The sequence below is a fragment of the Strix aluco genome, chromosome W (genome assembly GCF_031877795.1).
Source record: "Strix aluco isolate bStrAlu1 chromosome W, bStrAlu1.hap1, whole genome shotgun sequence".
Lineage (NCBI taxonomy): Eukaryota > Metazoa > Chordata > Aves > Strigiformes > Strigidae > Strix > Strix aluco.
Window position 1 is genome coordinate 37,860,937 of NC_133970.1, and position 24,126 is coordinate 37,885,062.

The 24,126-nt window shown below is 43.5% G+C and overlaps 2 protein-coding genes across 13 annotated transcripts in view; both read left to right on the plus strand.

Annotated features, from left to right (window-relative positions):
• LOC141917808 (uncharacterized) overlaps positions 1-24,126 on the plus strand; it is a 730,013-nt gene that overhangs the window by 196,238 nt on the left and 509,649 nt on the right. The window lies entirely within an intron of this gene.
• Positions 7,946-24,126, plus strand: part of LOC141917586 (E3 SUMO-protein ligase PIAS2-like) — a 35,628-nt gene continuing 19,447 nt past the window's right edge. For 5 of the 11 annotated variants that reach the window (XR_012621370.1, XM_074810924.1, XM_074810922.1 and 2 more), the window contains exons 1-2: positions 19,304-19,364; positions 23,006-23,480. Coding sequence is in view for 10 of the 11 variants with exons in the window: in XM_074810924.1 (XP_074667025.1) it covers positions 19,305-19,364; positions 23,006-23,480 (535 nt within the window). In the remaining variant the exon portion in view is untranslated. Of the gene's footprint in view, positions 8,027-8,180; positions 8,271-8,431; positions 8,454-11,688; positions 11,711-19,299; positions 19,365-23,005; positions 23,481-24,126 lie in introns of those variants that run through there. The other 6 variants (XM_074810916.1, XM_074810915.1, XM_074810917.1 and 3 more) reach the window with 6 other exon arrangements.

The following is a 24,126-nucleotide window of genomic DNA, read 5'->3' on the forward strand; positions in this document are numbered from 1 at the left end:
GACATATGGGTCTTGCTCATCACCGCTTGGAACAGCGCAATAATGACAATCAACCAAGAATAACGATGTTATAAAGCATGGGGAGGGGGAAGTGTAGGGAGTGGCGTTCAGAAGATCTCGCGATGTACGGAAGGAATAGCTGTAGCCCTCCCTTGTTACGAGGTAAGGTGATGGATAGGCTTGTAACACTAAGGGCACACACACGAAGGAGGTGCTTGGCGAACGTATATATGTGAAATATGCAGTTTAATAAACAGACATTTTGTATCCACCACACTGGTGTTTGTGCTGATGTCCCCGAGAAGGTTTTAACCTCCTGCGGTATTAGTCCCTGCGACCTGAGCACCACTGATATGTGGGTCGGCAGGTTTAATGAGGCAGAGCTAACTGCGACAGTCTTTGACGCATGCGCCCTCATATTCTTTGGTGGTCTTTGGTGGTTGTCGATAGTCTTCCTCACTGTTAGTTGATCTGTGTCTGTTAGTTGAACTCGGCTTGTGCACATGCTCAGTCCTACTCCCTATTAAGTTTACATACCCTGTTATCTACAGAACCAGTTTACGCTAGTACTACCCCTTTATCTTATTCTATTCAAGGATAGTGTCTCAGAACAAGCTTCTTTATCTATAAGCATTCAGCCTAGCTGCGCAATTTCAGTGGGAAAGGAATGCAGTTTTAGCAAGAGAAGAACTATATCTCCTTCAGGTATTGTATCACTAGTAACTTACAGTTAAAGAATTTTTCAATTATTGGCACCAATCCATTTCTAGCTTCCAGCTTTAGAGGATACTGTTTAATTCTTACTGGGGATGATCTTGGTTTAAGGTCAATTCTTACTGGTTCTGCTCTTTTGGATTTTCCCGGGACTCCTGCGGCCCATACAATAGGAATCACAGCGTCTTCTACTTCTGAAGGTACCTCCTGTAACTTGGCTTCCCTCTGTAACATAAAGACTTGGGCATCCAAAGCTTTATTTTCAGGATTTTGGATTTTCCCTTTTTCAGAAGTGATTTGTGCATTCAGTTTACTTAATATGTCCTGTCCTAGTAACGGCATAGGGCAATCTGGTATATATAAAGAAATTGATGGGTTAACACCCTGTTCCCAATTCCAAACTTCAAAGGCTGGAAAAACAGCTGATTTTCTTTCCACCCCGTGGCACCAATCACTGACATAAAGAATTTGCTCATGGGTCTTTTACAACTATTTAGTACAGAATAGTTGCCCCTGTATCAACTAGGAATTTAACTGTCTCATTCCCCAGCTTAACTGAAACCTGGGGTTCAGCTGGGAAGTTTTAATTCCTCAACCCCCAGTTCCCATCAATCCGAGTCTTCCGTACCAATCATAAATAAGTCTGCCTCCGGAACGGGTGCAGACAGGGGTATCCAATTAACTGATTGTCTCTTTGGGCATTCATTTTTCCAATGTCTCTTTCCCTTGCAGATCTCGCACTGATCCCTGCCCAGAGGGATTGTATTTCTCATATTTCCTCCTGTTCTTCATCCTCTCGGGAAACCTCTTCCCCCAGAGGAGGTTTGTGCTTAAGCAAATGTGGTTGCTAAAATTGCATCGTTTTCTGTAAACTGAGATGCTGACATTCCAGCCATGCCCTCTACTTTTGTAACTTTCTTCTTATATCTGGTGCTGACTGACCTGTGAACAAAGCAGTCAACTGTTGATACTGTTTATTTATCAATCTCCCCGCCCCTGTATTTAGATTCCAGTCTGGCTCTTGTGCTGGCATAGAATGATCTGGACCGTCCCTTGTATTTAGCCTCTCTTCCTCCTCCTGAGCTTTTTCCAGCACCACTCTCTTTTCCTCAGGCAGGACCCATCAGATTCAACCGATCTATCCGTTCCTACTGCATGCCTGAGAGGGGCTTGTATGTTCTGAGCATTTCATCTCATTTCATTTTCCTTCATGTCTAAAAAACAACATCAGTTGCAACACAGTATTATAGTGTATACTTCCGCTCTTAGGCCATTTCTCCTGATCATCTAAAGTATATAAGGGACATCAATGATTACAATCTTCAATCAGGTTCTTTCAGGTCAATGATTCTCCCCCCAGATCTTTCCAGTGTTTGAATAAGCAGCCTAAAGGACCAGCCTTTAGAATTCCTCCATTCTGGGATTGGACAGAACCCGTCACAAAAATAATACAATAAACAAAATAGTACAATAACACCACAAAACAATAACATGACACAGAACTACAATACACAGCATATTAACCCAAAGGGGACTCCGCTTATTTGTTTCCAGTTCCTTAAAAGACATCCTAATGGAGACTTTCTCAAAATATTATTTTTAGATTGTTTTGCACTCATCTTAGTTAAACTTTATTAATATACAAAGCCAAAAACCGTAATCCAATGCACAAAGTCAGAAACCGTGATCCAGTAAACAAAGCACACAATCCAAAAATCATAATCCAGTAAACAAAGCATGTAATTCAAAATTACCAAGACTAATGGGTGGGACTTGAACCACTATACCAGTTTCAGACTGGGTGGGACTCGAACCCACTGGGTGACTCTAACCCCAAGCCAAGAACCCAGGCATCCTCCAAACTTTCATCTGGCAGAACTTATCCAGGAGGGGACTTGAACCCCTCAGGTAGCCTTATAGCCCAACCTTGCAAGGCTTTCACCATGTCTTACAGACAGGCAACCAGAAATCCTGAAAGAATGCCTTTAATCTTTCCAGGGGACTTGCTCTGAGCTCTTTGGTCCGGGGATCGGAGGTTCTCTCCGAGAATCCCTCGGTACCAGCTGCAGGTCCTGTGATCCCACAGATCTGCCGAGATTCAGAAGCAGTGTCCCATCTGGGTCACCAAAATGTTATCGGATTGATGGTAACACCTGTTCCTACTCAGGAATGTTTCTCTAGCCCTTTTCTTACACTTTCCTAATCTGGTGTAAGCCAACACAAGCTTTCTGTTCCCTCAAGCTCCCTTCACTAAGTATCTCCAACTGCACATACCTCTTATAAGCCTTCTCTCTTCTTTCAGTATGTCTTAATTTCAAGGATGTCCTAAGCAAAACCATGACTTCAGTGTATGTTAACTGCTCAGTTAGTTGTGCTGCAAACATAATGTACTTTCATCCTGTTAAGTATGTAACTTAATACATATGTTTTTTTATTAAATTTGTCCTATAAACCATGAAGTTTTCAAAGCGGATCAGATTAATATGCCTGCATCCAACTTAGGTCCTCTCCTACTAGACTTTGTGTTTAATTTCGTGGCCTTAATGTGGTAGTAGAGGTAATTCATTCTCCATTATTGGGTGCTTCTGTTTTATAGCTCTGAAAGAGAAGTTCCTGTAATTGAAGTTAAGATTCAAGTGATCCCAATTAGGTCTCCAAGATCATTATCGTTACTGTTGAGAGAATAGCCTGGGTTCTTGCCTTTGCTTGACTGGAGATGATGCCTGCTAGCTGATGCCTGCAAGCAGTTGATGCTAATTGCTGTAAGGGGCCTCAGACAAGAATGCACCCAAGAACATAATTTTTGCAACTGTGATGGGTACATCCCAGGGAGGGCAGAGAAACCAACAGACACCTGTGGTAGTCAAAGATAAGAAAGCTGAGAAACTTTACAGACAGAGCAATGAGCCAAGACAAGATCTTATATGAAAAAGTTTGTGGGAAGGACACTAAGAGACACCTCTTCAACAACCACTGGGGACCAGCACAGACCACTGAAAACCCCCATGGAAGCCCCTCAGAGACCCTTCCCCAAATTTTAGTATGCTTGCACAATGTATTAACATATGCATTAGGTCCTCTGGAAATAAGTGTGTACTTCTCAGAAGTTACATGAATATTTATTTTTTTATTGTATATAATAAGTGTGCCCTTGTCTTTCGGCATGCACATTAGGTGGAGTGATCCCCCACGCATCCAGCACTGCAATAAAGCATGCCTGCCTTCTAAAACTTCAAACTAAGTCTTAGGGGGTTCTTTTGAGACTGAATTTACAGTAACACTTAGAACACAAACTTGAGGGTAATTTTCACCATATGTTTGTGAATGAATCTTTCAATCTGTCCTTGGAGACAAATGCACACCCACAGTCAGGGAGGTTCAGGACTGAAATTCCCACAAAAGCTCAGGCAGTTAAATCTGTAAGGGCAGACTTCTGCAGCTGAACAGTGCTGGTTGACAGGATCAAGGTGTCCCCAAGCAATTCAAAACTTACCAAGAAACCTTACTAGGGTACTCATTATCTAGGCCTTACATTCAATAGGCATCATTTAATAAAAATAATAATGCCCAGGTAAACAGCTTTATAGCAAACATTTAAATATTTCCCTGCTGTGCTTATAACCAAAATATAAGTGTATTACCCTAGTGTGTTAGGATAAAAAGCCTAATTAACATGTATTTCATAATCAAAAATGATTAGAATATAAAAATAAAGAACAAATCAGATCTCTAATTTACACTTTGTCTATATATATTATATATAACTACTGAATCTGATATCGCTTTAGTTAATATAAATTCACTGTATGTCTTGACATAACAGATAGAAGATTATTTCCCATCTAAGCTCTGTTTTATCAGCTGCACAGAAAGCATATAATTTCTTTCTAATAAATAGAGTAAGTATCCAGCTCAGAACATCATCTTGTAATCAGAGCCCCTATTTTTAATCAGCAGGGGAGCAATTAAGGGGGTCTGTGAGCCTCTGTGCTTTGACAGTTTTAAACCTAACACAAGAGGGGTGTGGGCACTGAGCAGCACCCCATTACATTTTTGCTATCCACTTTCTCTAGTGTTACATTAAAAAATAAATGGCTGTGGGATAGGAAAGACAATGGAGAAGCCTTAAGCTGGCCTCATAAAGTTCCTTCCTTTAAACACAGCACACACACACAAAAAAAATCTACTTTTGACTGGGTCATTTCAGGTCCCCCCCAGTCCTATCACTGCTTGTAATTCATCTTTAGTTGTCTATTAGCAGCTGGTTAAGCAGCACAGGAGGAATTTGTTGAGGTATAATGCTGATTAGTGTAATTGCTGCAATGCTGGAGGAGCTGTAGGGTGGGTTTTTTTGTTTTGTTTTTAACTGTCTGCAGTGTGTCTGTGGGAGGCAGGGAGAGTTTATTTAGATGAACAGATGTCCTAATTTCAGTAGGTAATGCAGCTGTGGGAAGAGTCAGTGCTTGTATGGACAGACTAGGTAGTCCTAGAGAGAATAATAAAGAAGGTTGAAGCCCAGATGTTTTGTGGGGTTTTTTTCCTAACAAGCCTAACTCAATTTAGGGGGCAGGATGCTTAACATCTATAGGCTCCCTTCTTACTCTAATTAGAGCCTATTAGGAAAACAAACTCATTGCTGTAGTGATGTGCTATCAGATGGGAGTATGAAGTAGGTTCTTTGAAGAAGGGCTGGTTGTTTGTTCCTCTGATGACTGGTACTGGGCTGAGTTTTAAAGCTTGTATTGTAAAATCAGAAAGGATTTAAGGGGAAAGTGTGTAAAATGCTTTAGGAGTTACAGTAGAGGGTTGTGAGAGGAGAAAGAGCAAAAGGGAAGGCTGATCCTGGTTACTGGAAAAACTGGAAGGGGAAGATTTGAGAGAAGCCTTGGTGTGAAAATAAGATAATAGCTTGGGAGAGGATAGGCCTGTGCCCTATGCTTTTGTGGAGTAGGGACCTAGGAAAAAGCTTGAGGAGGACCAGGAAGAAGTATGGAGTACTCTTTTTTTTCTTTTTTTTTTTTTTTTTTTTTCCCCCAAGGGTATGGCCCCAGTAATAAGTAGGAAAAAGGTTGTGAAGGAAAGCTGGGGGGAAACAAAATATGATGAAGAGAAGAACTCTAAGGAACCCTTTTCTTCAAGGAAAAAATTAGGATAAATGATATGTAAACTCTTATTATCTTATGCATGTGAGGCATTAAAACACAAACTATAATCAGTTTGTTCTTATCCCAGTGGATGTTTGGGATGAGATGAATGGGAAAGTTGAAAGATGTGGTTATCAAGTGAGATGTGAGTGTATGTGAGAAAATAAATGCCTGGCTCTAGTGTGAGCTTGAACATTGATGTCTTTCCCAGTGTATTTGAAGGAAGAAACATGTGAGAGTGTGCTGAAAGAAGAAGAGAGAAGGCTTTGGTCTGGTGTGTGCTTTAATGCTCTAAGAGATCCTAACCTGCAGCTTGCCCCTTTAGTCTGGTATTGAATTGCAGGGAAAAGAAACATTTGATGGACTTTGGAGTTGAACTCATGCAGCAGCGTGGCAGGCAGCATGCTTTGTTAAGCTGTGAATTCCTGATTTTGACTAACAAAAGGAGATTGAAATTAATAAAGTCTTTATGTTTAAATCTTCAAGGAAATGATTGTTATAAGACCAAGTGCAGAACCAGTTTATGCAGAGAAAGACTGTCTAGCTGTGCTTATGGTTAAAAACTTTAGCAGAACTAAGGGTTTGTTACCGTAAATCTGGTTTCAGAAGAACCCTCTAAGACTTAGCTTGAAGTTTTAGAAGGCAGGCATGCTTTATTGCAGTGCTGGATGCGTGGGGGATCGCTCCACCTAATGTGCATGCCGAAAGACAAAGGCACACTTATTATATACAATAAAAAATTAAATATTCATGTAACTTCTGAGAAGTACACACTTATTTCCAGGGAATCTATTGCATATGTTAATACATTGTGCAAGCATACTAAAATTTGGGGAAGGGTCTCTGAGGGGCTTCCATGGGGGTTTTCAGTGGTCTGTGCTGGTCCCCAGTGGTTGTTGAAGAGGTGTCTCTTAGTGTCCTTCCCACAAACTTTTTCATATAAGATCTTGTCTTGGCTCATTGCTCTGTCTGTAAAGTTTCTCAGCTTTCTTATCTTTGATTTCCACAGGTGTCTGTTGGTTTCTCTGCCCTCCCTGGGATGTACCCATCACAGTTGCAAAAATTATGTTCTTGGGTGCATTCTTGTCTGAGGCCCCTTACAGCAATTAGCACCAACTGCTTGCAGGCATCAGGTTTATCTTGAACTAGCTGTTTTGTTATTGCAAAATTGCCACTAATAACGTTAATTATTGAGTTCCTATGTGTCTAGATCTTGTAGTGATATTGAATAACCATAGCCAGTGTACACAGCAGGAATCAGTACCCTCTACAAAAGCTCAGCTATTTGTTCACAAAATTGCCTGCCAGAATCCTTCCTAGCAGAGCTTGCTACCGATGTGGTCCATGTCTTGGCCTATTAATAAGCTCCTGGTGTAGTGTACTCATATTTGTTCTGAGAGATCTTACAGTTGTAGCTACTGCTCTCAATCCATCAGTTGTGCAAAAACTGCTGCCTTTTGGTTATTATGGGCAAATATATTTTGTTTCAGACTTTTTTCCTAATGTTTCTTTTCTTGTTTGGGTTGGTTTGGCTGCTTGCCTGTTTGTTGGCTGAGTCTTTGCCTTTTTTATTGCAATAAATTGGTTGTTTAACAGCCCAGTTGCTAATGAAACTGAATATTGTGACTAGATAATAATCTCTGGCTGCTTTTGATAATAGTATTCTTAACTGCACCTTGATGTTTATCTTTCTGTAAATGTCTCAACATTTCCTTTACAGCAGGAAACCCATTATCCAGTTATTATTACTGCCAATGACACTTTTGCTTCACTTTTTATTAATAAAAATGTTATTATTATAATTACACAAATTATGAGAATGTTCTTGATTAGATGGATAAAGCTAAGAAAGCCATAAAATCACAGCACGAGCCCAAACTTTCCATTTAATACACTTCAATTGCAAGACTGTTGCATTACTCGCTGTTCTTTTTTTTTCCCCCTCTAAATATAATAATTCTGTTTAACCCCTGAGTGTGTCCTCCGCGGTGTTAATTCGGGAGAGCCGGAGAGAGGCAGCCCTGAGGGGTGTGATCCCGCTGGGTGCTCCCTACTCACCCTAACGTCCCCTTGGCTTTCATGCCGGGCCTGAGTAGCTGCTTCTTCCCCGCCGGCCTCCGGGTTTGGGCCTGCTAGGGACGCCGAGAGTGGCGGAGGAGCCCGGCTCGGTAAGAGGCACTGCGTACCTGTACCGGCGGGTCTGTGTGTAGGGGGGGAAGCTAGTTTTTTACCCTCAATATTTCTCTCAGGGGCGGCCCCGGAAGGCGGCGCGGAGCCCCTCTCTCCACCGCCGGAGCCGCCCTCCCCCATCACGTGCCGGGGGTGTGCACAGGGTGCACGATGGTGGCGGCGGGGCCCGGCGACGGCGGCAGCAGCAGCGGGTAGAAAATGGCGGATTTCGAGGAGCTGCGGGTGAGGAGGGAGTGAGGCGGTGGCGGGAGGAGACGTGCGCGCCAAGATGTCACCCAGCTGTTCCCGCGGCAGGGGGCTTCTCCCCTGGCCTTTCCTCCTGGGGAGCCCTAGCTGTACCCCTCGGTCCTTGCCGGGGGAGGGGATGCGGTGAGCTGTCAGCGCATCTCGCTGAAACGGCAGCCTGTAAGGGCCCGCCGAAAACCACCAGGGCTCCGTGGCCGCCTCTGCCTTCCCCGGGGAGGAAGCGGGGCCGCCCTGAAACGCGGTCGGGGGGCGGTGGGAGCCGGCGGCGGTGCCAGCTTTGCCCAAGGAAAGCCCTCCCTGTCGCCTCCCCCGGTGGAGGGCTCGGGGAGCCCGCTTTCCGTCTCTGCCGTGTGGGTTGTGACGGTGGTGGGGTTCTCTTTCCCCCCAACGTTTTAAAAGCTGTTTTGGTTGTTGCATGCGGCCCGACCGGGCGAGAAGTCGGGCTTCGGCCCGGTGGCTCGCATAGGGCCCAGCGCCGCGGTGCCCTTGCTGCGAACTGAAGGGAGAATGCTGACTAATTACTGAATTCTGGAAAATGCTAATTATTGAATTTTTGAAAATTCATTAGTTGCTTTCTAGCCGGGAAACCTGGGCCTGTGAAGCGTGAAATTCAGTATTTATTTTCAGACCTGTTTTCATTTTCAGACTTTCAGTTGAATGTCTTTTATATTGCACTTGTGGACTTTCTGTAACAGATTTTTTGGCGTGGGGGGGTGGCCTTTCATATTTTAAGGTGTGTACACAAAGAGCTGACTACATCGTTTCTGTTTTTCTGTACGTTTATTGAATAATCTGTGAATATCTTTGGAAGGAGAATGTTGTCTTTCAGCAGCATCAACACCTGCAGAAGTGCTGCTGAGGGGATACTATGTGCATGCTGAACACCCCCCCCCCCCTCAACCTAGACTTTCCTACAGAAGGGATGAAAGTCAGTTAAATAGGAACCACTGCGAGTTAGGCTTTAGTGTAGAGAAAGGTCTGATGGCTGAACTGACTGTAGTCTGACCAACAGTGTGAAATATGCTGCAATTGTCAGAGCATTTCCTACACTAAGGTTTCTTATAGCACTAATACTGCTTGGGTTGAAGTGACTATAGTGTAGCTGAGGAGCTCAGTTATAAAAACCTCATGGAAAGAACTGAGTTTCTTTGGGGATAAGGGTGCTCTATCTTAATCTTTGGTTTAAGAAAGGTTGTCTTATTTTTTCCTAAGTTAAACATGGTTTTATAACTTGTTTGTGTTTGCATGTTTTCTTGTTTAGTGTCCTTGCTCATTTTCAGCCCTTGTTCCAAGGTCTCTCAAAGGGTGTAGCTACATAGGTGTCTAAACCCCCAGAGTAAACTTTTAGCAGAGAGAACTCTTCTTTGTGTAGCTCCTCTTCTCCAGGCTTGAGCTGGAGCTGTGATCCACATTTTCCAAAGTGCTATAATCACTTATCTAGGTATGCATAAGTACTGATAGACTCTGGGAATTGGGTACCTAAATACCTTTGGAATTATATATGCACCTGAGTTGCTTGCCAAAAGTAACACAGGAAGTATGGAGGGAAAAGGGAGCTGGGTTTCAGGCCAACTACAGGACTGCCCTTTCATCACTCAAAAAAATAGATATCAGTAATTAAAAAAATACTAGTCTGAAGAAATGTCTTTTGATGTTTCCATTCATCTTATTTGTAAACTGGAGTGCCTGTGAAATGAATCTGTTAGTCTGGAGCTTCTCTAAATGTTCAAGATTTGGCTGATAATTCAGGGTCTATTTTGGGAAAGCTCTAGATACTTTTTGGAAGAGAATATTGTAGACTGCCTCATCTCTTCAAGGCCCTTACTGCCATGTTGTGTTTTTTGTTTTTTTTTTTTTTTTTTTTTTTTCTTAAGAGGATATGTTTGAATGTGTCTGCTTGAATACCAGGTGCTTGGTATTGCAGGTTTAAGTTGTTTTTTTGTTGGTGTGGGTTTTTTTTTTTTTTTTCAGACAACCAATTCTTCCTGCTTTTGGCCAAAGAAGAGAGATACCACCCCCCCCAATAGGTTTTGTGAATTGACCTTTAGGAGTGATCTTAAACTGCTGCTTTATAGATAAACATATGGGACGTATTTATGGCATTGTTTGCTTCTCTGTTGTTGATTGCAATTTCCTGTAGTATGTGATTTCTACCTGCCTTATAAAAGGCCACTAGGGCTATTTGGAGAGTTGAATTTATTTTAGTAAATCGTTAAGGACTGACTAAAGGCAGGAGATCAGTTTTCTCTGAAATCCTATTTTTGAGGGAAACATGCAGGAGCAGCATTTTTCTATTCTTAGGGCAAAGGATTGTTTTAGCATTTGTTAGTACCATCCCTGCCATCCTCTGGATCTTTGGAGTAAAAGTTCTGGGGAGTTATGACCAAAGGGTTATAACTGAGAGGTGAGAGAAAACAAAGGGACTCAAAGGAACCTGCTATTACATCGTGTCTTTTGCAAATCTTCAGTTTTGTTAAAGGATTTGGCAGTAGCTGTAACCACAGTCACTACTTCTCAAGATATTGTTGAAAATGTCCGGTATAAGGCTTGCCCTTCCAGACCTTCAGATTAACCCTTAATTGGTAGTGTTTATTGAATTCTGTAGGTTATCAGTTTCTGGAATATTAGGGAATTGCTGAGAAGATGTGGTGAGCACAACTGTATCTTTCTTGTATTTTGAGATACAATTTCCAGATCTGCTGTTCACAGATGTGTTTTTAAACATGTCTCATACCTCTGTCCATAATCCTTACTCATGAGCAGCCTGACAAATGTCAGAGGGATTACACAGACATAGATGGACGTGGAGCAGAAGTCAGCAGTCTGGTGTGGAGGCCAGAGATGGCATGTGAACACATTTTTGAACAGAATTAGCCCAGGAGTGGGGAACTACAGCTCCTTCTGAGAGCCATCTGTAAGAAAATGATTCTAGCTCCCAGCAAATTCTGAACTCACCGAAATTTGGTTTGAAGCTACCATTTGCATCCCAGCAAAATACTGCAGATAAGAGGATCGGTTATATATTATTGCTTAGAGAGAAAACGTCTCTTGGGTCCTATAAGTTTCTGCTGACATCCTGACTACTTTGGAAACAAATAATACAGGGTGCATGCTATCCTTGAAACACTGCACATCCCTAGTTTAGAAGATAACAGCTTCAGTTTCATAGTTTGTATTTAATTGGGTTTTGAAGTAATGTGTTAGTTTCATCTTTATGGAAAAAAACCTCAACCCTCTTTATAGGCAAATGAAGGTGCCTGTGACAAAACCAATTTGTGTGATGTTAGTGATGAGCTTCATGGCTATTGTGGAAAAAAAAAACCTCAGTGAGAAGAGATGGAAGTGTGCTCATATATCCAATGTGGAAGGGGAGATTACACAATTTACTGGAAATTCACAGTTTATAAATACTGAAAGTAAGTCCCACTTTTAATTTTTGCTCTTGTACACCCAGTACTGAAGTCATGTGATTCAAATGTGAAGAGCAATATGGTTCAGATACCATATTAAAATACAGAAATTGAAGTCTCATTCTTGTATGTATTGAATCTCTCATTCATACCAGGCTTGGTGTCTTTCATTTATTTTTCCAGTCTGGATGGCATTTGCCTGTTTATCAGGTGAAGCAGTGTTTAGTGCTAAATTGTTACCCAAGAAGAAAACGGAGAGCTATTTTGATGTCTCCTCTTCAAGCTCATTGCCAAACAATTTGTTGTACTCTGCTTTATTTTAGCTGTATTAATAATATTGTATTGTATATGCTGACCAGTCTGGTCATTTGATGTAGAAATCGAATTCTGCATGTTCATCTGGAGTAAACTTAAAATGATGGACAGAATAGATACTGAGAAGTTTCTGTTGGTGATGTAGTGATCTTTAAGTTGCAGTTAACACTGAGTGTATTAAATAAGATAACCTCTGATAATATACTGTTATCTTGTATCTGTATGCAATTCCCCTGTTCTTCACAGAATCATCTAGGTTGGAAAAGACCTTGAAGATCATCCAGTCCAACCATTGACCTAACACTGACCGTTCTCAACTACACCATATCCCTAAGCGCTATGTCAACCCGACTCTTAAACACCTCCGGGGATGGGGACTCCACCACCTCCCTGGGCAGTCCATTCCACTGCCTAATAACCCGTTCTGTAAAGAAATACTTCCTGACATCTAGTCTAAACCTTCCCTGGTGCAACTTGAGGCCATTCCCTCTTGTCCGATCACTTGTTACTTGGTTAAAGAGACTCATCCCCAGCTCTCTGCAACCTCCTTTCAGGTAGCTGTAGAGGGCGATGAGGTCTCCCCTCAGCCTCCTCTTCTCCAGACTAAACAACCCCAGTTCCCTCAGCCGCTCCTCGTACGACATGTGCTCCAGACCCTTCACCAGCTTCGTTGCCCTTCTCTGGACACGCTCGAGTCATTCAATGTCCTTTTTGTAGTGAGGGGCCCAAAACTGAACACAGTCATCGAGGTGCGGCCTCACCAGTGCCGAGTACAGGGGGAAGATCACTTCCCTGTCCCTGCTGGCCACGCTATTTCTGATACAAGCCAGGATGCCATTGGCCTTCTTGGCCACCTGGGCACACTGCTGGCTCATGTTCAGCCGGCTGTCAATCAAGACCCCCCAGGTCCCTCTCTGACTGGCAGCTCTCCAGCCATTCCTCCCCAAGCCTGTAGCGCTGCTGGGGGTTGTTGTGGCTGAAGTGCAGCACCCGGCATTTGGCCTTATTGAAACTCCTACAGTTGGCCTTAGCCCATCGCTCCAGCCTGTCCAGGTCTCTCTGCAGAGCCTCCCTACCCTCGAGCAGATCAACACTCCCACCCAACTTGGTGTCATCTGCAAATTTACTGAGGGTGCACTCGATCCCCTCGTCTAGATCATCAATAACGATGTTAAACAGTAGTGGCCCCAAAACCGAGCCCTGGGGGACACCACTCGTGACCAGCCGCCAACAGGATTTAACTCCATTCACCACAACTCTTTGGGCGCAGCCATCCAGCCAGTTTTTTACCCAGCGAAGTGTGTGCCCATCCAAGCCTCGAGCAGCCAGTTTTGCCAGGAGAATGCTGTGGGAAACAGTGTCAAAGGCCTTACTGAAGTCAAGTTAGACAACATCCACAGCCTTTCCCTCATCCAATAAGCAGGTCACTTTGTCGTAGAAGGAGATCAGGTTTGTCAAGCAGGACCTGCCTTTCATAAACCCATGCTGACTGGGCCTGACCATCTGGTTGTCCTGCATGTGTTGTGTGATGGTACTCAGGATGAGCTGCTCCATCAGCTTCCCGGGCACCAAAGTCAAGCTGACAGGCCTGTAATTTCCTGGATCATCCTTCCGACCCTTCTTATAGATGGGCGTCACATTGGCCAGTTTCCAATCTGTCGGGACCTCCCCGGTCAGCCAGGACTGCTGGTAAATGCTGGAAAGCGGCTTGGTGAGCACCCCAGCCAGCTCCTTCAGCACCCTCGGGTGTATCCCATCCGGTCCCATAGACTTGTGTGTGTCTATGGGATGCAGCAGGTCACTGACTATCTCCTCCTGGATTGCGGGGGGGTCATTCTCCCAGTCTCTGTCCTCTGGCTGAGGAGGCTGGATTCCCTCAGTACAACTAGTCTTGTTATTAAAGACTGAGGCAAAGAAGGCATTAAGGACCTCAGACTTCTCCTCATCACTTGTTACCATGTTTCCTCCTGCGTCTAGCAGGTGATGGAGACTCTCCCTGGTCTTTCTTTTGCTACTGATGTACTTATAGAAACATTTCTTGTAGTCCTTGATTGCTGAAGCCAGATTAATTTCTAGCTGGGCTTTATAATAATAATTATAATAATGTTTAATAATATGTATTATACAGTGCTGCACTGCACTGATCTTAAGGAAGGATGGTCTGACCTGAATCAGATCAAGCAGCATTTTCCCAGGGAAATCAGTCTGTTAGAAACACTGCAGGATGAGTTGCGTTGGTTTGAATTTATTTTTCCCCTTAGGAAGCCTGGCCCATTATTTTAAATCACTGTAGTTCTGGTAATGTGTTTCACCTGTTTTGAGTTTTTTTTTATTCTAGTGAATCAGAATTTCCCAGCCTGTTTCTGTGATCAACAGATACTTGTGCACCTTTGCATTTCTTGATGTTTAATGCTACTGGAACCCTTTCCTTTTTTTCCACTTCTGGCTCATGTTCAGCTGGCTATCAATCAACATCCCGAGGTCCCTCTCTGATTGGCAGGTTTCCAGCCCACTCCTCCCCAAGCCATCATAAATGCATAGTTGCTTTTTCAGACCAGTGAGGCTTATTGTGGTACCTTAAAAGTTTGTTGTATCTAGAATAATTAACAGTTAATGATTGTGCTGAGATATAGTGATGGGGGAGAGGAAGGAGATAATGTAGTTTATGGTACTTAAAAAATGAGGCTGCAATGAAATGGGTGTGGTGGTTTAGTCCCTGCTGGGGTCTGAGACCATGCGGCTGCTGCCCCTCCCCCACAAAAGGAGTGAAATACAAAGCCCCGGCCTGAGATAAGGAAAGGTTTAATACAACAGTGCAACAGCAACACAACCAACAACAACAATAACAATAACAGTGATAACAATGAACAGAGCAAGATATCTACCGATACAGCAGTGAGAGAACCGCCTGCGCCAACCCACGCGATCACTGATTCTTCCCCACGCTCTGGTGCCCGGACATGACGTCAGCATGGCATATGAATAACCCGGCTAGAGCTTCCCCCCCACTGCTGGGGAAACTTAACCCTATCCTAGCTAAACCAGGACAATGGGTCAAGCTTTCTTTTGAGCATCTTATGTGAAATGAACGCAAGTATTTGATTTGGGATTTTCACTGTTATATTAAGTGCATGCAACTTTGAAGACTAATGCCTAATTTAAGAGCCAGGCTAGAGTTAGTCCAAAGAAAAATCCCCATAATACTGAGGACCCGATGGTCATGCTGTTTGCACCAACTGTTGTGTTCTTCAGAGCTGCTCTTACTGTGCTGTACTGCTTATACAGATTTAACTAGGGACATCTTCATTCTTTCCCAGGACTTGCAATTTTATATCTATAGTTAGATCAGTTTCCAGAATACATTTATATTTGTATTTAGGGTCAGCACAGAGATCTTCAACCATCCCAAGACACGAGTTTCTCTTTCTTACTAGTGTTACACATTTCTAGCCTGCTGTAAATCAGCCTCTATGCAAATTTGTTGCAAAAGATGTCACAAATGTGCTTCTCTGTTATGAGTGTCCAGAAAAGGGCTTAGTCAGGAGTGAGGATTTGTGGGGTTGGTTCTTGGTGCATCCCCTCCCTATATAGCCTTCAGACACTTCATGAACAATCTGGAAGCCGGTGGGGCTGAAGCGGAGCTCTTAGGTAGAGACCGACTAGAACTTTTGAGTTGACTTGGATTGCTTCTGCAGGTTCAATTGTAGGGTTCACTACTTGAGCAGTTGCAGTTGCCCTAGAAGCTACAGTCGTTGTTGCTTATTGTAGATATATGTCAAGAATTTAACAGGCGTTCTTAGTTACCTTTCATTCATATATGTAAGTACGATGACTGCTAAAATTGCAGGTAGCTTTGGCAGGGGGAGTGTGGAGAATCACATACCTCTTGTTTGAGAGATGTTTGGTCCCTTACTTTGCTCTGAAACACGCCTGCCCTTAATTTCAGCGGCGTGTCAGCATTTCCTGGGCTCCTTATCATCATCCCTGTGAAATGAATGCCATTCCAGATACACCTATGGCTTAATGCTTTAGAACAATATTTCTGCTTATGAATCATGGTTGTTATAGTTTAACAATAAGAAACAAAAAACCCTGTGAAACTTCTTATGACCTTCAAGTATGAATTTCAGGGGAAAAAAATGTTTCTGGAACATAAAAGTACTTGAATTATCCAGTCAGATTTTCTTAAAGTTCTGTCAAACTACTCTTTGCATTCATGGAAAAACATTAAAAATAAAATGACTTTGGTCTTCCATGTTAAAAAAAGCTCTTTATTGGGCTGTGCAGCTGTAAAGAACTTCTGTTAAGAGAAAATTGATGGCATTTACATGACAAATGTCTAATCTTAATTCAGTGATGTGAAAAGCATGTTAATAGCTAGGCTGCAGTCTTCTGCAATATTGCTGGAACCCCAAAAGGAAATAACTTGGTATGGTTTGTTGGAAGTAATACCTGTCTTGCACCATGATTATGAATGTTCCTAAGCATATATTATGCCTCCATTAAAACCTTGTTGATTTGAATATAACAAGTGTCTATTTCGATATATCTGTAAATGGAGTAATAAGCTAAAACGTGTAGATCAGACTAGCTGCGTTTTCATGCACATGGTTGTTGTTGCCTTAAAGGGAATGTAGAATCAGCTTTAGGGGGAAAATGTTGCAAAAGCCATTGTTTAATTACTTCCAGTAAAACTCACTTTTGCAAGACTTCTTTCAAAAGCATATGGGAGATTTTTGCATTGATGAAAAAAACTATGTATTTTTTATTTTTTATACTCCCAAGCACTTTTAATGGAGGTGTCAATTTAAAATCTTGCTGACTATGGTATTGAAGCCAGCCTGTGTCTTCTAATAAAATGAAATCTATCTTGTAACAAAATGCTAGTTTGTGGAATTTCTGCATAAAATGTTAGCTGTTCCAAGGTGCGATTGTACATTTCACGTTGATTAACTTGCAGGAATGCACAGAAGGCAGCAGGCAGGGTAATAAACAGTATTTTGCAAAACATGCTGTTAATCTCTGTTGTGGTTTAGCTAGGATAGGGTTAAGTTTCCCCAGCAGTGGGGGGAAGCTCTAGCCGGGTTATTCAGATACCATGCTGACGTCACATCCTGGCGCCGAAGCGCGGGAACGCGGGAGAATTGGTGAACGCGTGTGTTATGCCATCTCTCTGCTCTCACTGCTGTATCGGTACATATCTTGCTCTGTTCATTGTTATTACTGTTACTGTTATTGTTATTGCTGTTGTTTGTTGTGTTGCTATTGCACTGTTGTATTAAACCTTTCCTTATCTCAGCCCCGGGGCTTTGTATTTCACTCCCTTTGTGGGGGAGGGGCAGCGGCCACGTGGTCTCAGACCCCGGCAGGACCTAAACCACCACAACTTTTGGTGCCCAATGTGGGGCGTGAGAGGGTTGAGATAAGGACAAAAGGAGAAGGTGTGTTAAAGCCATCTGTTAGGTGCAATTTTTCTGTTTTTATATGTATTGTTTGATAAGGAACATTTGCAATGCTGGCCAATTTGCTTGCGTGGTGGGGCTGGATTAATCCTTATATCCACTGTGTGTTCCCAGTGCTGGTGTTTGTTGTCGGTAGAAAGTATGCCAAGGGTCTTGTTTTGCTGTACTGGTTACTGTCTGCTTATAATGGGCTTGTATCACTGCTTGTGGGGGTGAACCGGTACCTGTTTGCTGCCTGGGCTTTTGTTTGGGGTCTCACCCCCTCTATGGGTGAGCCAGGGGAAGAGATCCTCTCGGTTTTTGAGAGTTTCAGCTATCCCTGGAGCACCCAGGCCAGTGTGCTTGCGGCTCTGTGCTTTCTAAATGTCTGCCAGATCTTGTTTTGGGCCATGCGGTACTTCTCCAACAATAGCACCACCCGGAAACCTGCCCCGAGGGCAGATAGTTATAAATGGCAAGGTGTGTGGGAGAAGATGGGCAAGTGCCTGAGTCAGTGGTCACCCCCAATGCTTTGGGATCTCACTCCCAAACAAGTGCAGAGTCCTGATAAACTGGTGGAGCATTTGGAAAAGGTGTGTTGCCAATCTGACAAACCCCAGGAGACACAAGTCGTTGCGATGTGCTGGGGGCTTGCCCATGCCTACTGTGTCATCTTTAACACTGTTCACTGCCCTCAAGGGGGAGAAAGGGCTGCACGGTCTGAAAATGAACTTACTGGTGCAGCAGCTGGGCCAGGGGGACAGGCAGTGCCAGTACCAGTCGCCTCCACCAGCACAGCAGCTGGGCCAGAGGGACAAGCAGTACCAATATCAGTTGCCCCGATACGGAAAACCAAATATACCAAAAAATCCCCTCGCAGTGTACAGGGTGATGATGAACCAGGCCCATCACGAGAGCAGGAGGAAGAGCTGGAGGTAATCATCTGATCTCTATCCCTGAGTGAGTTGCGAGATATGCAGAAGGATTTTAGCCTCATTCCAGGCGAGCAAATTTGCACCTGGCTGCTCCAATGCTGGGATAGTGGAGCTGCTGGTTTGGAATTGGAGGGGAGAGAGGCCAAGCAGCTGGGACCTTTAGCCAAGCAGGCTGGTATTGACAAGGCAATAGGGAAACAGGCTCAAACCCTCAGCCTTTGGAGGCGACTCCTGCTCGCTGTGAGGGAGAGGTACCCCTACAAGGATGATGCTCTATGTCGGTTAGGCAAGTGGACCGACATGGAGAAAGGCATTCAAAACCTCAGGGAAATGGCTGTGTTTGATATGATCTATGGTGATCTGAATGATGAGCGGTCACCAATGGATCCAGATCAGGCCCCTTGCACACAGTTGATGTGGCGGAAGTTCCTGCAAAGTGGACCAGAGGCACATTCCAAAGCATTAGCAGTAGCGTCCTGGTGGCGAGACACCCAGACTCAGACAGTGGACGAAGTGACTATGCAGCTCCGGCAATATGAGGGAAGTCTCCCTTCCTCCCAACATGCTTTGGTTTCAGCTGTAAAGGAACTGTCTCAGAGGCTCCAGAAAGTGGAAGAGGACATGCCCTATATTCCACCTGCACGGGCCAATGTCTCAGCCATTAGAAGCAGGCGTTTCCCCACCCAAGAGAAGGGCAGTGGAAGACACACACCACGGGGCACCCTGTGGTTCTTCCTCCGCGACCATGGGGAAAACATGAGAAGGTGGCATGGACAGCCCACTTCCGCCCTAGCTGCACGAGTACAGCAGCTGAAAGGGAAGACCACCATGAAAGGGGAGTCTTCCAAGAGAGATGCAGCTCCAGTGTCCAGTCGGAAATCCCCCAGACAGAATAGAATGGCCAACAGTATGCTTGACCCTCTTGAGGGGACCAGGAAGTCATTCCTGCAGGAGTCACTCTTAGATCAAGTGAGTGATGGTGAGCAGGATTAGAGGGGCCCTGCCTCCAGCCAGGTGGAGGAAAGGGATAATCGGATTTACTGGAAGGTGTGGATCTGATGGCCTGGCACATCAGAACCACAAGAATATAAGGCCTTGGTAGACACTGGAGCACAAAGCCCGGAGACTGAGATAAGGAAAGGTTTAATACAACAGTGCAACAGCAACACAACAAACAACAACAATAACAGTAATAACAATGAACAGAGCAAAATATCTACCGATACAGCAGTGAGAGGACCGGTTGTATAAAACCACACGCTCCGCGCTCTCGCGCCAGGATGTGACATCTGCATGGTATCTGAATAACCCGGCTAGAGCTCCCCCCCACACTTCTGGGGAAACTTAACCCTATCCTGGCTAAACCAGGACATACTGTTATTGTTATTGTTGTTGTTTGCTGTGTTGCTGTTGCACTGTTGTATTAAACCTCTCCTTATCTCAGTCTCCAGGCTTTGTATTTCACTCCCTTTGTGGGGGAGGGGCAGCGGCCGCATGGTCTCAGACCCCGGCTAGGACCTAAACCACTACAATCTCAATGTAAAGGATTATTTTATTCATTTGCATTCTGATTATGGAATTCAGAATCATGCTTACTGCCTGCATCTGAAATAAAGGAGCTGATGCTGCTATCAAGCTTATGCAACTATCTATGGAAGCATGCAGTATGAAATTCTCAGTAAATTCTTGAATATCATCATTATCTTTTAACACAATTTCTCTTTTATGTGGCATGACTATAAAGCTGTTATAGTACTTCAAGCTTTTTTTTATGAATACTGAAACACTTTATTTTCTTCACCCTGTTTGACTGTGAGACTAAGGAAAAGTAGCAGGGGGATCCCAGGTGGAAACTAACCCTGTCCAGCAGCTTGCAAACTGGATGGGGTTTTGTATTTCCTCTTTTCTTGTATTGTTTTGCTGTTGAGAACTTGATGGGATGAAATTAAGGTGACATCTGCTGTTGATCTCTTCTTCAGAAGTTAGGGTGAGCCATTCAACCCCTCATGTAACACTGCTTTCACTGGCAGTTGCATCTGTGGTGTGTTTATTGATGGGGTGTTGGGGGAATACCAGTTTGAAGACTGCTGGGTTAGCTCCCTGATAGCTACTTGATAGAAGCATCACTGTACCCAAACTAGCTGTCTGGAAATGTTGAAATTCAGTATCTGAAATAAGATAACCTCATCCCCTCAACAAATGAGGAAAGGGTGTGCCTGATGAGAGGAGTATCATAGTATTTTAGATGGTTGTTTTGATATGCATGAATAATGTGGTTCTTGAAAAGGCAGGCCCTGGCTGCTCACTCCTGCTGTCTTATAATGGCACAAGAGGGATCTGGACAGGCTGGATCGATGGGCCGAGGCCAATTGTATGAGGTTCAACAAGGCTCAGTGCTGGGTCCTGCACTTGGGTCACAACAACCCCATGCAACGCTACAGGCTTGGGGAAGAGTAGCTGAAGAACTGCCTGGCAGAAAGGGACCTGGGGGTGTTGGTCAACACCCACCTGAATATGAACTGGCAGTGTGCCCAGGTGGCCAAGGAGGCCAATAGCATCCTGGTTTGTATCAGGAATAGTGTGGCCACCAGGACTAGGGAAGGGATTGTCCATTTGTACTTGGCACTGCTGAGGCCGCACCTTGAATATTGTGTTCAGTTTTGGGCCCCTCACTGCAAGAAAGACATTTTGGTGCTGGAGCGTGTCCAAAGAAGGTCAACGAAGCTGGTGAAAGGTCTGGAGCACAAGTCTTATGAGGAGTGGCTGAGGGAACTGGGGTTGTTTAGCCTGGAGAAAAGGAGGCTCAGGGGAGACCTTATTGCTCTCTACAACTACCTGAAAGGACGTTGTAGCAAGGTGGGGGGTTGGTCTCTTCTCCCAGGTAACCAGTGATAGGATGAGAGGAAACAGCCTCAATTGCTCCAGGGGAGGTGTAGATTGTGGATATTAGGAAAAATTTATTGACCAAAAGGGTTGTCAAGCATTGGAACAGGCTGCCCAGGGCAGTGGTTGAGTCACCATCCCTGGAGGTATTTAAAAGACATGTAAATGTGGCACTTGGGGACATGGTTTAGTGGTGGACTTGGCAGTGCTAGGTTAATGGTTGGACTAAAATGATTCTATGATTTTAGGTTCAGTTTTCATCTGGCTCAATTCCCTGATCTCTCTTACCGTAAAAACAATTTTCTCCACATTAAGGAGAGAATAGGGAACAAGCAGCTAGGGACATGGGGAGTTCAGACTTTTTTTTTGGTGGCTCACTGCATGGTTGTAGCATAGTTGTGTTAAAAGTTCAGCTGAGATCAGATCTGTGTTAGAAAACATGGGTGTAAACTCTGTAACTGTATAGCGAGGATTAGGGAAGGTAAACCAAAAACATCGTGTTTTGAGTTGTATCCCTTCTGAAATCAGTGCCCAAAGCTTTAAATGTTGTATATTGGACTACTATTTAAAAGTCAACAATGCACTTTTGAACTGTTTTTAAGAATATCTTTTATGATCCCAGATGTCTACTACTTCATACCTTCTGTTAGGGCCTTCATCCTCCAGTCCTTGAATCTGGAGTTGTTACGGTACAGCAGTACAGATTGAAGTTGGATGTTCTTTCATCTTTAAAGCTTAACCTCCTCGTTACAGTGGAAGAGTCCCACAGAAATAGGAAGGAAGGTGCTTAGAAGAATTCTGGACAACTTTATACCTCTGAAAGGAGAGCTTGCTCACAAAAATGTGAGATGATGCGCCTATGCTAATTTACTTGTTTGTAGTAATGGGGGAGAATATTGCTTCCTCTTGCATAGTGGGCATTTTTTTTTTTTAGAAAAAGAGAATCTTTCTGTTTATGAACTTCATAGTTTAATCCTCAAAGTCTTCCACAACTAACTCTGATAACCAAGTAAATAGTATTATTTCCTTTGAAGAGATCTTTGTGTCCCATGATACCAGAATGTGATACGAAGAGGACAGGATTTTTTCTGTGATGTTCTGGAAGAATCAATTATGTTGGTTAAACAGTTTGTTAGTATGATATAATGTAGCTTTTTAAAAAGTGCCCACCTTGCTGTGCCATCCTTTCAAGAGTGAAACCAGATGTGCCCATCTCTGTTCATGCATGCATTTAACATGCTGCCCAAAATAAAGGACGTTTCAGAATAAAATATGCAGACCTTAAACACTTCCTTATTTTATTTCTTAAAATGTGTTGGAAGACAGGTGATAATACTGATTCATGTGATTTGTTTGTTTGGTTGGTTGGTTTTTTTGCTTGTTGCATGAAGTGAGACAGATATTTTGTGTTAGAGCTTCTGCCTTTGAATTTAAGATAGCACTGCATGGGTTGCATTAAGGTTTTGTTGTTACTATTGTTTGAGTGTGGAAACAATTAGAAGTTTTTGAAATTATTTACATAACTAAACTCAACCTTCATCCTAGGCACTTTGTTTCTTTGTTTTAAACTAACTATACTCTTGCGTCAGGTGAGGGTATGGGTAGTACCGAAGATAACAAGTGTGAAGCTAGAGTTGATGGAAGTTCAGATGCTTCACCATGCTTCTCAAAAAGGCCTACTTGTGGTACTGTTGGTTCACCTGTGCTTATCTCTCTTTTCTTTCTAGAATATGGTATCTAGTTTTCGTGTTTCTGAACTACAAGTGTTGTTGGGGTTTGCTGGACGTAATAAAAGCGGGCGGAAACATGACCTCCTGATGAGGGCACTGCACTTACTGAAGAGTGGCTGCAGCCCAGCAGTTCAGATAAAAATCCGAGAACTCTATAGGCGTCGGTACCCAAGGACAATTGAAGGACTTTCAGACTTATCGGCTATAAAACCCACAGTTTTCAATTTGGACAGTAATTCCTCTCCTCTTGAGCCTGACCTGGCTGTTGCTGGCATTCACCCACTCCCTTCTACTTCGGTCACGCCTCAGTCTCCTTCCTCGTCTGTCAGTTCTGTGCTCCTCCAAGACACTAAGCCCCACTTTGAGATGCAACAGCCATCCCCTCCGATTCCACCCGTTCATCCCGATGTTCAACTGAAAAGCCTACCTTTTTATGATGTGCTTGATGTGCTCATAAAACCTACAAGTCTAGGTAAGTGTTTAATAGCTCTGCAGGTTGTTTAATTCATGAAGTAGGTGTTGCTCATGACAGTACCAAGTCCGGACTTAAATGGCTTTTTGCAGCTGGGGAAAAGTGGGAACTCCCTTCCCTTCTTATCTCTACCCTTGCCCTCTCTTCACCACTTGTCCCCAAAAATGCCAAGTCACACTTCTCTTTTGTAGATATTATATGATTAAAGATCTTTGTCTTTTGAATATTAAATAATAGAGTAGAATAGTTCAGTTGGAAGGTACCACTCCAGGGCTGACCAAAAGTTAGACAGTGATAGTTAAGGGCATTGTCCAAATGTCTCTTAAACACTAACAGGCTTGGGACATTGACCACATCTCTAGGAAGTCTGTTCCGGTGTTTGACCACCCTCTCGGCAAATAAATGCTTCCTAATACCTAGTCTGAACCTCCACTTTTGGCTGAAAGATTTGGACCTCAAGTCTTTGTCTGGTATAAGTGAGGAACACATTAGTCAGGGCCAACAGGAAAAGGATTTCAGGGTTATATAAGGAAATTAATAAGTTGCAACAACATAAAAAGAACAAGTTCACTGGTTTGTTAGTTTATGCTTCTCTTGCTGCAACAATTCTGCAGGTTCTGACACTGAAATAGATACTTTGTGCAGC